Source organism: Salarias fasciatus, chromosome 17 (assembly GCF_902148845.1).
Source record: "Salarias fasciatus chromosome 17, fSalaFa1.1, whole genome shotgun sequence".
NCBI classification, from domain to species: domain Eukaryota; kingdom Metazoa; phylum Chordata; class Actinopteri; order Blenniiformes; family Blenniidae; genus Salarias; species Salarias fasciatus.
The window spans coordinates 20,237,977-20,249,556 of record NC_043761.1 but is presented as its reverse complement, the minus strand read 5'-3'; the positions used below and the strand labels follow the sequence as shown (position 1 = coordinate 20,249,556).

General features: G+C 41.5%; 1 protein-coding gene across 1 annotated transcript; it reads left to right on the top strand.

Annotated features, from left to right (window-relative positions):
- Positions 1–549: 549 nt before the first annotated feature.
- LOC115403867 (interferon-induced protein 44-like) lies at positions 550–11,206 on the top strand. Its single transcript, XM_030112896.1, has 8 exons — positions 550–678; positions 828–855; positions 972–1,005; positions 1,124–1,319; positions 1,518–1,670; positions 1,852–2,017; positions 10,659–10,759; positions 10,911–11,206. Exons 1-8 carry the CDS (start codon positions 664–666, stop codon positions 11,091–11,093), a joined length of 876 nt encoding a protein of 291 aa, XP_029968756.1. The 5' UTR covers positions 550–663; the 3' UTR covers positions 11,094–11,206.
- Positions 11,207–11,580: the final 374 nt, after the last annotated feature.

Genomic DNA, 11,580 nt, shown 5'->3' with positions numbered 1-11,580 from the left:
AGCCATGATCATTGCCTCTGTGCTGTTGTTGGGAAAAATATGATTTTTCTTTGTACATTGCATTTTATTCAAATGTTTCATTTCCAGCTTTATCGTTATTCCTCTCTCTCTGGGTTCCCTTGCCCTCGTTCTTTACTTCATCCTTGCAGAAGCCTTTGTTTTGCTTTGCTCAGACTCGATGGCACCATCATCTGCTTGTTGGATAAGTATCTGGTCTGAACCCTGACTAGGGGAGAGGCACTTTTCTTATTCTTCCATCTCCCGAAAGAGTCTTCAAAAAACCACTTTTAGAAGCTCAACTTTCAAGAACAAAAGAACTGCCACAACAGTTTTGGGGGTTCCAAAGGTTCCAGATTGTCCGTCGGGGATCAGAGCAGTGGGTGACTAATCATCCAGAACCAAATGCATCCTGTCTGACGCTACTGAATACACCCCTCCGTTACATGCACCCTGAGTCTTTCTTTGAAATCATGTGACCTTAAAGAAACTGAAAGTATGAACAGTTTTCTAAACGTGAGTTATTTGTGGACTGAGCACACTGAGCGTTGGCTTCAGATGTAACCAGACATCAACAGCTTCACAGCTTCTCTGGACACGTTTCACCTCGGATTTACTTCAGTAAAAACAATTTACTGCTTTGTCGTGAAAGCTTTTTCCTTCACCATGGGCTCTCTCTTTGTAAGACTGCTGTTTACCTTTCTATTTTTTGCTGAATATTTAATTTAAATATGTTCAGTGTTTTTGTAAATGTTCAAATGTGATACTGATAGAGATGATTGTTTGTGGAAACTTTTTTTCATGTAATTGATGTCTTTTTTTTTTTCAAGTCAAAGCCCACACCTCCACCTTCCCCCAGTAAGTCAATTTCTATTTCACAAACATTCAAAAATTCACTTTAGTGCATAAAACAAGAGCGAATTGCCCAACATTAGGAGGAATTGTGATTTATGCAGATGTGCTTGTCTTGACAGCTTTTGATAAACCATGGAGAAACATACCATGGGGGTGAGTGTTGAGGGGAGTGTGACACATCTGTAACACAACAACAAGAAATATTTGCAGTTTTTGAAACACGTGGGTATGAAGTTTCTGCTTCATCCTGATGTAATCTTTTTTTGAACAGGAATAGAAATGAAGACTTTGATTATGTGAAGAATTTTAAGTCTTGTTCAGAAGCCAAATATCTCAGAGTGCTGCTGCATGGACCACCAGGCTCTGGAAAGTCCAGCTTCCTCAACTCTGTTGACAGCGCTCTACGGGGAAGAATTTCAACTCGAGCTTTGGCAGCTACAAAATATGGCAGCAGCTTCACAAAAGAAGTATGAAGACCTTGTCATCAACTGTATACTGTTGATAATTCACAGGATAAAATATTCATAGTTTTCTTCACTTTAAAGACAGAACAGCTACTTTTACTGCAATTAACAAGTGTATCAAATAGAGAAACTGAAAAACTGAAATCTGACGTCAGGCTAACAGTACATGCTAACATTGTCATCACTTGTTTCAACTTGCAGTACCGAAATTACAAAATCCAGACAGAAAACCCTGGGACCTTTTATCCCCTTGTCTTCAGTGACACCTTTGGTATTGAGAAGGGCTCTGGGAGAGGAGTTGATCTGGAAAATATCAAACTGATCCTGAAAGGACACATCAACGAAGGATTCAAGGTACGAGAATGAGTTCCTCTTTCCTGCTACTTTATTTACCAAGAACAGAGAACACAGCTCTGTAAACAACATAAAATTATTTGTTCACATCAGAAAAAAAACCATGAAAACACATAATTGCACATTCCAGAACTGTATTACAAGTTCTAATATGATTTTGAAAATCTTCCTTTTTTTTCAGCTCCTTCCTGGCAGTACCCCAACTGAACCCTACTACAATGAAACTCCGACCATCAATGACAAAGTTCATGTCCTGGTTTGTGTTGTTGATGCCACTACAGTAGATCTGATGGAGAATGAGTCTGTTAACAAGATAAAGGAGGTCAGAGAAGAAGCCCGAGAATTGGGTGAGTGTATACAGCTGTTTTATGCTACGTTCAGACTGCAGGCTGAAAGTGACCCAAATCCAATTTTTTTGGCCGCTATGTGACCTGTATCTGATCTTTTCATGACAGTCTGAACAACACAGAACCGATTTTTTCAAATTCGACCCAGGCCACTTGGATATGTGGTCCTAAATCCGATACGTATCTGGGGCCTTACCTATAAAACTGTGGGAAAATCTGAGAATAATTGCAACGCAACGCAAACTTCTGTCCGCAAAAAAATTCGTTGCCTAAAAAAAAGTCTGCAGCACAGCTGTACGCAATTTCCAAGTCCACAATCCCGCCCCAACTCCACCCCTTGGCACCATATATGGGCATGCAAATGAACTCATGAATGAAATTCAGGTATATTAGAGGGTGCAGCGCATAGGGCTGTGAGATGCGCGGATTGCGGTTGCATCCGTGCAGACCGCAGATAACCGCAGATCGGGTGGATGATGTTTCGAAAAATTAAGATTTTAATTACATTCGGGTGGGTTGCGGTTGAAGCACTGAACTATAAAAAAAGCAACATTTTAAATATTATTCCAAATGTAAAGGAACGAACGAAAACGATAGAAAAACACTTTTTGATCAGCCAAACGAGCAAAAGTGTGCATAATCATGGCATTTACAATGTAATCGCACATTCAGCATGCTCAGAGTACAATGCAACTTTTCCTTTTCAAGGGTGATCAGCGTCTCGCTGCAGACGCAGAACACAATTGTCAGCCGGCCGGTGAGACGCGCCGCATGCAGACGGTGGATCTGCCACTGTGTGGAGGTTTGAGGCGATGTCTCAACATTGCAGACACACCTTAAAAAAACAAAACAAAAAAAACAAACAACTTAACATAAAAATGTAGTTTTGCCTCTTGAGTCAACACGGTTTTAAAGCGACACTAAGGAACCTTAAGTTTTCGTTGATTTTGGCGGTGCCAGTGGACAAAAGCAGTAGTGTTTTGCCTGAACGACGACTACAGTTCCCATGAGGACTAGCACGTGGCAACGTAAAATGCTGCTCCCGGTCGCGTGCTGTCGGACTGAACTCGCCTACATTTGTTTCCAGTGGCTGTGTGAAGGACGGATAACGACGAGGTCATGAATCTAATGGTGGCTAAACAATGTTATTTCATGATGTGACGCATGCCGTAAAGCAGTCCGCACATTTGGAGATTTTTAGTGTGCAGGGTTCCTACCACCCTCCTCACAGCTGCTCAGTCCAAGTGAAGCAATACTGACGTCCTCAGGCCGTGACAGAGGGTCATTCAACTAGTTGTAAGTTGATGCATCATCACAAAAGATATTAAAATGTTATATTAAGGTTGAAAAGTTCCTTAGTGTCGCTTTAAAGGGGCTGTATCATGCAAAACTCACTTTATGTATGTTTAACCTTGTTATATAGTTATGTACTCACCGAAAACACTCACAAAGCATTTTTTTTCCTTTGTGCCTGCATGTTTAAGCTTTCCTAGTGTTTCTGCTGCTCAGAGAGGCAGCCCCTCCCACACCTGTGAAAACGCTCTGTTTCCCATGTTCACGTCACACGGTGAAGATGGCTCCCCTGAGCCCCCCTCCCGCAGGCCCTCGGCAATCAGCGTTGCTGCTTTTTGTAACTCCGATTTCGAGGATAAACTTTGACCATCGTCTGAAAGCAACAGTCAAGCAAGAGCAAGAGTCTGAAGGGTCTGAAGGGTCTGCGCTTGGTGAGTTTCTCACAGGAAAAGACGTTTTTGCATGTGGAGAAGCTACAGCTAAAGAGCTAAGGCTAGCTAGCGTATTTGTTTTGAAGCGCTGATTGGTTGAAGGGATTTTCAGTGAAACGGAGCGTTTTCTCTTCCGGTTTCAGAATTAGTCCCAGAAAATCTTTTATTTCACACAAAATTACTTTTCTTTAGCGCCAAAAATAAACTATTACCATGTTAATGCCATTTCTAGGGTTTGGTCGAGCTATAAAAGCATGATACAGCCCCTTTAATGCTCTGTAGCACATAGAGGCTGTGAACCCGTGATGATTCGGGTTTCGGACGTCAGATATGGCCATGGCAAAATAGCAAACATTTTTTGTGTCAGTTTGCCATTTAATTGAGAACAATATTTGAAGTGTGTATCATGACAAAAATTTTGTCATTACAAGTGACAGTCGGTATTTGTAAGTGTATGGACAAACACATTGTACGTGTTTTTATTACGTGATGTGTTTGATTGCTCCCCTTTGAACTATTTATTGTTGTTTATTTTAGAAGATGTAGAAAGGTGAGGGTACAGGATGGAAACATTCCAAAGCGCACTGAACGTGACCTCCTCAAAGTGTCACCGATCGTTGCTGTCATGTGCAATCATCACCCACTCACTGTCTGTCTTAAATGTATATTTAAATTAAATCTATCTCTACACACACACACACACACACACACACATATATATATATATATACATATATACATATATATATATATATATATATATATATATATATATATATATATATATATACACATATATATATATATATATATATATATATATATATCTACACACATATATATATATATTAGGGGTGGGAATCTTCAACCAACTCACGATTCGATTCGATTCCGATTTTTGAGGCCACAATTCGATTAAAAATAGATTTTCGATTCAAAACGATTTTCCATTCAAAGCGATTTTATTCATCATAATTTCTGATCTGTTTTGTTATCATGATGTACTCCCATCTGCTTTGCTAGACAGAATGAAAAATTGAGACATTAAAGTGCCCTTTTCAACTTTATTTTTAAGTTTTACACATTCATCCATGCTTCGATGGGATTTTTGCAGTGGTGGGCCGTCAGGGCCTGCAAAGCCTTCTCTGCTGGCCTAAAAATTATCTGAATTACTGACTGATGTAAATTATATTTTGTCCATAAATAATTAATAAATGATTCCAAACAGTATGTTCCAGTTCCTTTCATAGTTTTCCCGTGGTTGCGCTGCTTCCAGACATGTTTTTTTCACATTAAATCATTTAACCAATCAGATTTCAGGCATCATCTGTTGCTAGGGCCAAAGAAATCTGCCCGAGGCCTTCGCAGTCCGTTCCCAATGACGAAGTGAAGTAAAGTGAAGTGTCAAACAGACAGCTGCTTCAACCAATCAGACAGTTGCTTCAACCAATCAGATTTCGAGTTGGCGACTCAGCGCCTTCTAGCTTCTAGCAACACCGTATCCAGACCCTCTGATTTACATTCACCAAGAGATACAGTAGGTGGCGGTATGCACCTAAGTTGTTGGTCGCCTACCTCAATTATTCCAAAGAAGAAGAAGAAGAAGACCTGAAGAGAAATAAAACTTATGCCAGAAATACCACAGGGCAAGCTGGACTTTCAGCCCTGTCTTTATGGAACTGAAACGCACAGATAATCTATATGACAGAGCAGTTGAACTGTTTTTGAGGAAGGAAAGGAGGATGGATTTTGTTTTCAAATAATCGGGATTTTGGTGAGTAAAATGTTCCTCTTTTCCTAAATAATATTGCTGTTTTATTAAGTTGATGATGCTCATTGTATGTGCACAGATGTAGTAGGAGAATTGTGCACTTCAGCAAAGGCATTATTCTGGCTGCACAAGTATCTATCTGCTGTGCAACAACTCTTTATGTGCATATCTGCATAATAAGATTTTTTTTTTGTAGACAAAATAGTTATTGAGAGGTGGATTGGTTCAGGCGGATCTGTTCTGAAGGCCTTAGTGTGAAATGCACGGTCCGCCACTGGATTTTTGCAACTGTTACAAAAAGCAATATCAGTAACAAAAACAAAAGTGCCTCTTTTAATAGTGCAGTTAAACATGCTACCTTTTCAATTTTGATGAATTAACAAAGATTGTGTACTCCTCAGCTACTACTCTAGTAAGCTATAAAGTAATTTGTAACAAAAATAAAGTTTTTCTGTACACTAGAAAATGGTTCAGTTGAAAAAGATGCATTTTCATTTCACAGTAAAGTTGCAATACCAAAAATATCTTGTAGAATACAACCAGCAGACATGAAAAACATTTATATTTCTTAGTCAAAAGCTTAACAAGTTATGAAAATAAAAGTGCTTTTTTTAAATAAAAAATGAAAAATACAAATACCATCTGTAAACTAGCTGTCCCTGAACTTTTCATAAAAGTGCCTCTTGCAACAATAGAACTGCACAACTGTGCAACCTGTTAAACAATTATCAACAAAACATTACGAATACCGGGTATGAACTGGGTCCAACATTACTGTCCATTTGCAAGTGCAACGTTCAGGTTTTTTTGTAGGAAAAGAAGCTGATCAACGTGAGCAGGAGTGAGGCTGCTTCGCTGTGCTGTCACTATATCTCCAGCGGTGGAGAAAACTCTCTCCGCGGCCACGCTCGTGCCAGGGACGCACAGGTAGCGTTTAGCCTGTCGAGCCAAGAGAGGGAAAGCGGTCTCATGGATCCTCCACCAACTGAGGGGATTCTCCGACAGAGACAGTGGAGGGGCTTCGAGATACTTCTTGAGCTCCTCTTCAGCTCTGGTGCTGGCTGATCGATGAGCAACATTGACCTCAGTAAATGTCTTGCCCAAAAGTGTTACCAGTGCAGAGGGCCTTCTTTTTGGAGCAGGGCCTTCTTCTGTGTCTGGCTGTGGTGTCACAGTTGTGTCACAGCCAGACTCCTCTGGGTTCAAATGTCTCTACAGAAAGAAAAAAAAAAAACAAAACAAAATATACAAGTCTTTATGTACAATATAATCACATCAGTCCCTCATTGTATGTTTAAAAAAAACATATATACAACCTTGTTGCATGAGATTCAATTTAACTTTGACTTACATCCATTATAATAAGTATAAATGTGTTACACAGTTTATAATATATATTGTTCAAGAACGGGTCATTTAAATTTAACTCGAGTGCAGCTGCCTCAGCAACAACATTGGCGTGGATTTCCAGCTGGTCCTCCACAGTGAGGAAAGGCAGAGCCTTAAATCTTGGGTCCAAAAATGAAGCTGAGTGAAGCATGCTCTTATCTTGTGCAGAACTGTATCTTTTTGCCAGATCTTCGTGGATTGCCAGTCTGATTTCCCGAATAACGGGTGCGTCAACAGCAACGCCAGCTGTGTCGTTCAGCAACTGAGTATGCAAGGGAGCAATAACTGAAAGCGTAGGTGTTGAATCCTCGGACATGATGTGGGTTGCGTCTTTCAGTGGCTTCAGTGCCGTTGCGATTTCCTCAGCAGCGGAGACGTCCATGTCACTTAGGGTGCAGATGTCACTTGCAGATTTTTCTCACTTGTGGAGAGAGCAGCGCGGCACAAATAGCAGGCTGCTGCTCCAGGAAACGCTCGATCATGTCCAGTGCGCTGTTCCATCGTGTAGTGACATCTGTTTTCAGTTTGTGCACCGGTAACTGCAGAAGTTTCTGCTTCTCCTGCAGTTCGTGATTTGCGATGGCGCTGCGGTGGAAGAAACCAGTGATTCTCCTGATCCTCCCAAGCAGTCGTGACACCGTAGTCAGCTTCAAAGCTCGTTGAGCAGCCAGGTTCAGAGTATGGGCGAAACATGTAATGTGCGCCAAATTATCAATCTGTGTAGCTGCGAGCATGTTGGCGGCATTATCGGTCACAATCACCAGCTCCGAGACCGCCAACTTCCATTCATTAGCAACGGAGTGAAACATGGCATTGACATTCACTGCTGTGTGGCTCTCATGCATGACGCGAGTTTGCAAAACACGGGATTCGAGCAGCCACGTACCAGATATATAGTGAACTGTGAATGTCACATAAGATTGTGTTGCTCTTGATGTCCATGCATCGCATATTAGAGCCACTCTGGTCATTTTGGCGAGATCACTGGCCACTTTTCTTTTAGTTTCTTCATAAAGCTGCAGCACAGCTGTCTCACTGAGGAATTTACGGCTTGGTATGGCGTACCTCGGCTCCAGTGTCTGCAACATGCAGATAAATCCCTCGTTCTCCACCACACTGTACGGCCTTAGGTCTTTGGCAATGAAACAGGCGATAGACCGAGTTATTTTTTTAGCCCGCTCGGAGTTGGCAGAGAGCTTCGTAAAGTACTGAAGTGTGCGTTGGTCTGCAGCTGGCGGCCGACTCTGTTTCTCCGTTTCGCTCATCTCCGGGTGATGCCTCGTAATATGAGCACGTGCGTTTGTTGTGTTGCCGAAGTACTTGAGCTTCGCCTTGCAATGCTTGCACACAGTGTGCGTCATGTCCAGCTCTGTTTTTCCTGGGAGTCGGTAAAAGCCGAAATGTTGCCAAACTTTAGCTTTCAATGAAGACGGCGCCGGTTGAACGTCATTTTCCTCCATCTTTGTTTGGGTGTTTTCTGCGCATGCGTACGTTCCAGATCCCGCTGCGTGATGACGTCACTTCCGCATAGCTACAAACGGGAGGCCGACCGGAAAGCTCGGAAAGTTGATCTTTTATTATATATATATTAAAATCGATTTTGGGGGATTTTAAATTGATTCTGAATCATAGCAAATGAGAATCGTGATTCTTGTGTGAATCGATTTTTTGGCACACCCCTAATATATATACATATGTGTATATATATATATATACATATATATATATATATATATATATATATATACATATATATATGTGTATATATATATATATATATATATATATATATATATATATATATAGCTTATATCTATTACTTAAAGGAGTCATATTATGCAAAATTCACTTTAAAAAGGTGTCTTTACAGTCATACTGCCTCCCAGAGCCTCTGTATGATCCCCCAGAAGTGAAAAATTCAGTCACCTCCCTCAATTGTGGCTCCACTTTTAATAAAATATTCACTCAAACACGCGGTTCTGAAATCTCCCTCTTTCTGACGTCAGGAAGAGGGAGACCACTCCCCCCCCGGAAGAGGATCCAGCCTTTGGCCGGCCCCCGGATAGGTCGCTCATTTCGGCTGTATTTTCTCATCCATCGCCAGTGTTTTCATAAAGTCAGCTCCTCCACCGTCTTCGGGTGGGTCAGCTGACGAGCTGACAGTTTTTGCTAACTTAGCCACAATTAGCTTGGATGGGAGCGTAGCGGAGCTCCTCTCCCCAGCAGAGAGGCACTTTGAGTCGGCCGCGGCTGTGACGGCGCCCGGGCGTCTGACTTCCAGGGGCCGAGTTGGGGCCGATTGGGTAAACGGCCCGGAGCTGCTCCACGGAAGCTGCTCACGAAGCCGGCGGAGACGCACAGCTTGCGCGCAGCCGCTGGGCCGCTCCTCTCCTCGCCGGGAGGCTGCTAAGCTCCGGAGCCCAGCGGAGGCGCACTGCGCGGGGCGCAAAGTCAACACACACCGGCAGCGCCGTCCGGATGAAGAGTGCTGCTGCTCTGAGAGGCTCTCTGCTCTCGATATCACACGAACACGATATAAACAGAAAATAAAAAAACACACCTCATTTCGCTTCTGTAAGGTCGCTCTGCTTGTCCAGCCACATTGATCTGTGATTTATAGCACTTCCAGCAAGGATGAGTACACGGTTTATGTTTTGATCTCAAATGAGAGCTTTCTTTATCCAATAGTTCCTTTTGTTTGGTTCATTCTATATAAAAACGGTAATTTCCCCGTTTGCTACTGTCTGGGACCCTGTTCAGCTGATCCTCGTGCCTCCCGAGGCGGTGGAATAACAACATATAGGAAAAAGTTTACATCTGTGAGGTCGTGCATTGTGTTTTATTTTGAAACTTTCGGTGTAATTTCCTGTAAGGTGCTTTCTTAACGACAGTGAATTTACGAGGTGGGCGTGGCCAGATGCGTTCAAGTTCATCACGGAAAACAGGTTGTCAAAAACAGGCTGTTCTGAAGAAGGCTCCTCAGAGCCACTTTTTAGAACGCTCAAACTCCGAACATAGGACAAATTTGGGGCAAAAAAACTTATATTACTATGTTTTTAGGTGTCTGTGACCTATATGACATGACTGAAAAACAGCATAATAGGTCCACTTTAATTATATCTGTCTGAAATTGGTATTTACATTATATTTATTTTTCATTTAATATTTAGTTGTGTCGGTCAGTATATTTCTGTTATTTAATTATATCTATCCTAATTTTACATATATTTAATTTTTCCTTGTATGGTAGGGCTTTGTATTTTTGTACTTTTCTTTCTACGCTTTTTGCTGCTGCGATCCTGCAATTTCCCCATGCAGGACAAATAAAGAAGTTTCAATTCAGTTTCCTTCCCCTTTTAGGTCTCCACGTAGTTTTTCTGAATTTTGCGGTTGTGTACAGCAGCTATTTCGTTGGCGGTGAGGACTGCAAAGTCACACGCATTTTTTTCCCTGCGCAAAATTTGTTTAGGTACCAGCTTTGGCGCAGGGAGCTTCTGCGCAAAGTTTGGGCCTCGTTTTGTGCGCAGCGAGCTTTATAGGTAAGGCCCCTGATCTTTTGCCATGCGACTTCAGTCTGTATGGCCAGGTCGCATTTATCTGACCTGCACGTCACGATATGGGGCGCCAAAGACGTGTGTCTTGCCGTGAGAGTGTTAAAAAGTGTTAAAAAAAGGTGCTCGCATACGTACATAAAGAAAAACACCAGCATAAACTGTGAGGAAACTGACTGCATTGACTTTTTGCTCTTTCCTTGCAGGAATCCCCCAAATAGCTATCCTCACCAAAATTGAGGAAGCCTGTTCTGAGGTTGAAAAAGATATCAGGAATGTCTACAAGAGCAAGAGCCTGAAAGAGAAGGTAAGTAGTCATTTTTTTTAGATGGGTGCAAACACTGATGAAGGATCAGTTGAACTGTTTCAGTGATTTAGAAAACTAATTTAGACTTGTAATAAAATGGTGTCTTTTCAAAAAGTCTGTTTTTCTATAATGTTCCATTGTTGAAACGTAGATGCGGCAACTGAGTGTGATCCTGGGGATTCCAATGAACTGCATCTTCCTGGTGAAGAACTACAGTGAAGAAACCAAAACAGATGAGGTCACTGATGCACTGATCCTGGACATAATGAGAAAGATCATCGACTATGGAGAAGACTTCCTGAATGACACCTTTTCTCCTGTGAACACTGACTAACCTGTCAGTGATTACAAGTTCAAGTTTCTTTTGCAACCAGTCATGACAGCGCTGTCCTGTACTGAGCTTTGTTTGTAGTGAGATTGGGAATATTAAATTGAGTTTCTTTTTTTTTTTTTTTTTTTTTTTTTTTTTTTTTGAAGCTTAAATATGATGGATTTATCACTTACAAGCAGTTTCCACTTGTTTCATTCACGGGAACTCACAGTTTTTCAACTTTCATCACTGTGTTCTCAAAACAGCTGTTTCTCAAGCTGGGGAGCTCATTTTTGAAACTTTTGGATATGTCATGAGAAACTGCTCAAACTGGGATTGTTGAAGCTTAAATATGATGGATTTATCACTTCAATTTTCAATTCAATCAATTCATTTTTGTATAGCCCAGTATCACAACAGTTGCCTCAGTGGGCTTCAAGATGTTGCATTGGTTGGTAAAAATAAAAACAGTGAATAAGCATAATGTTAATATGTCAAATTCACAGTAACG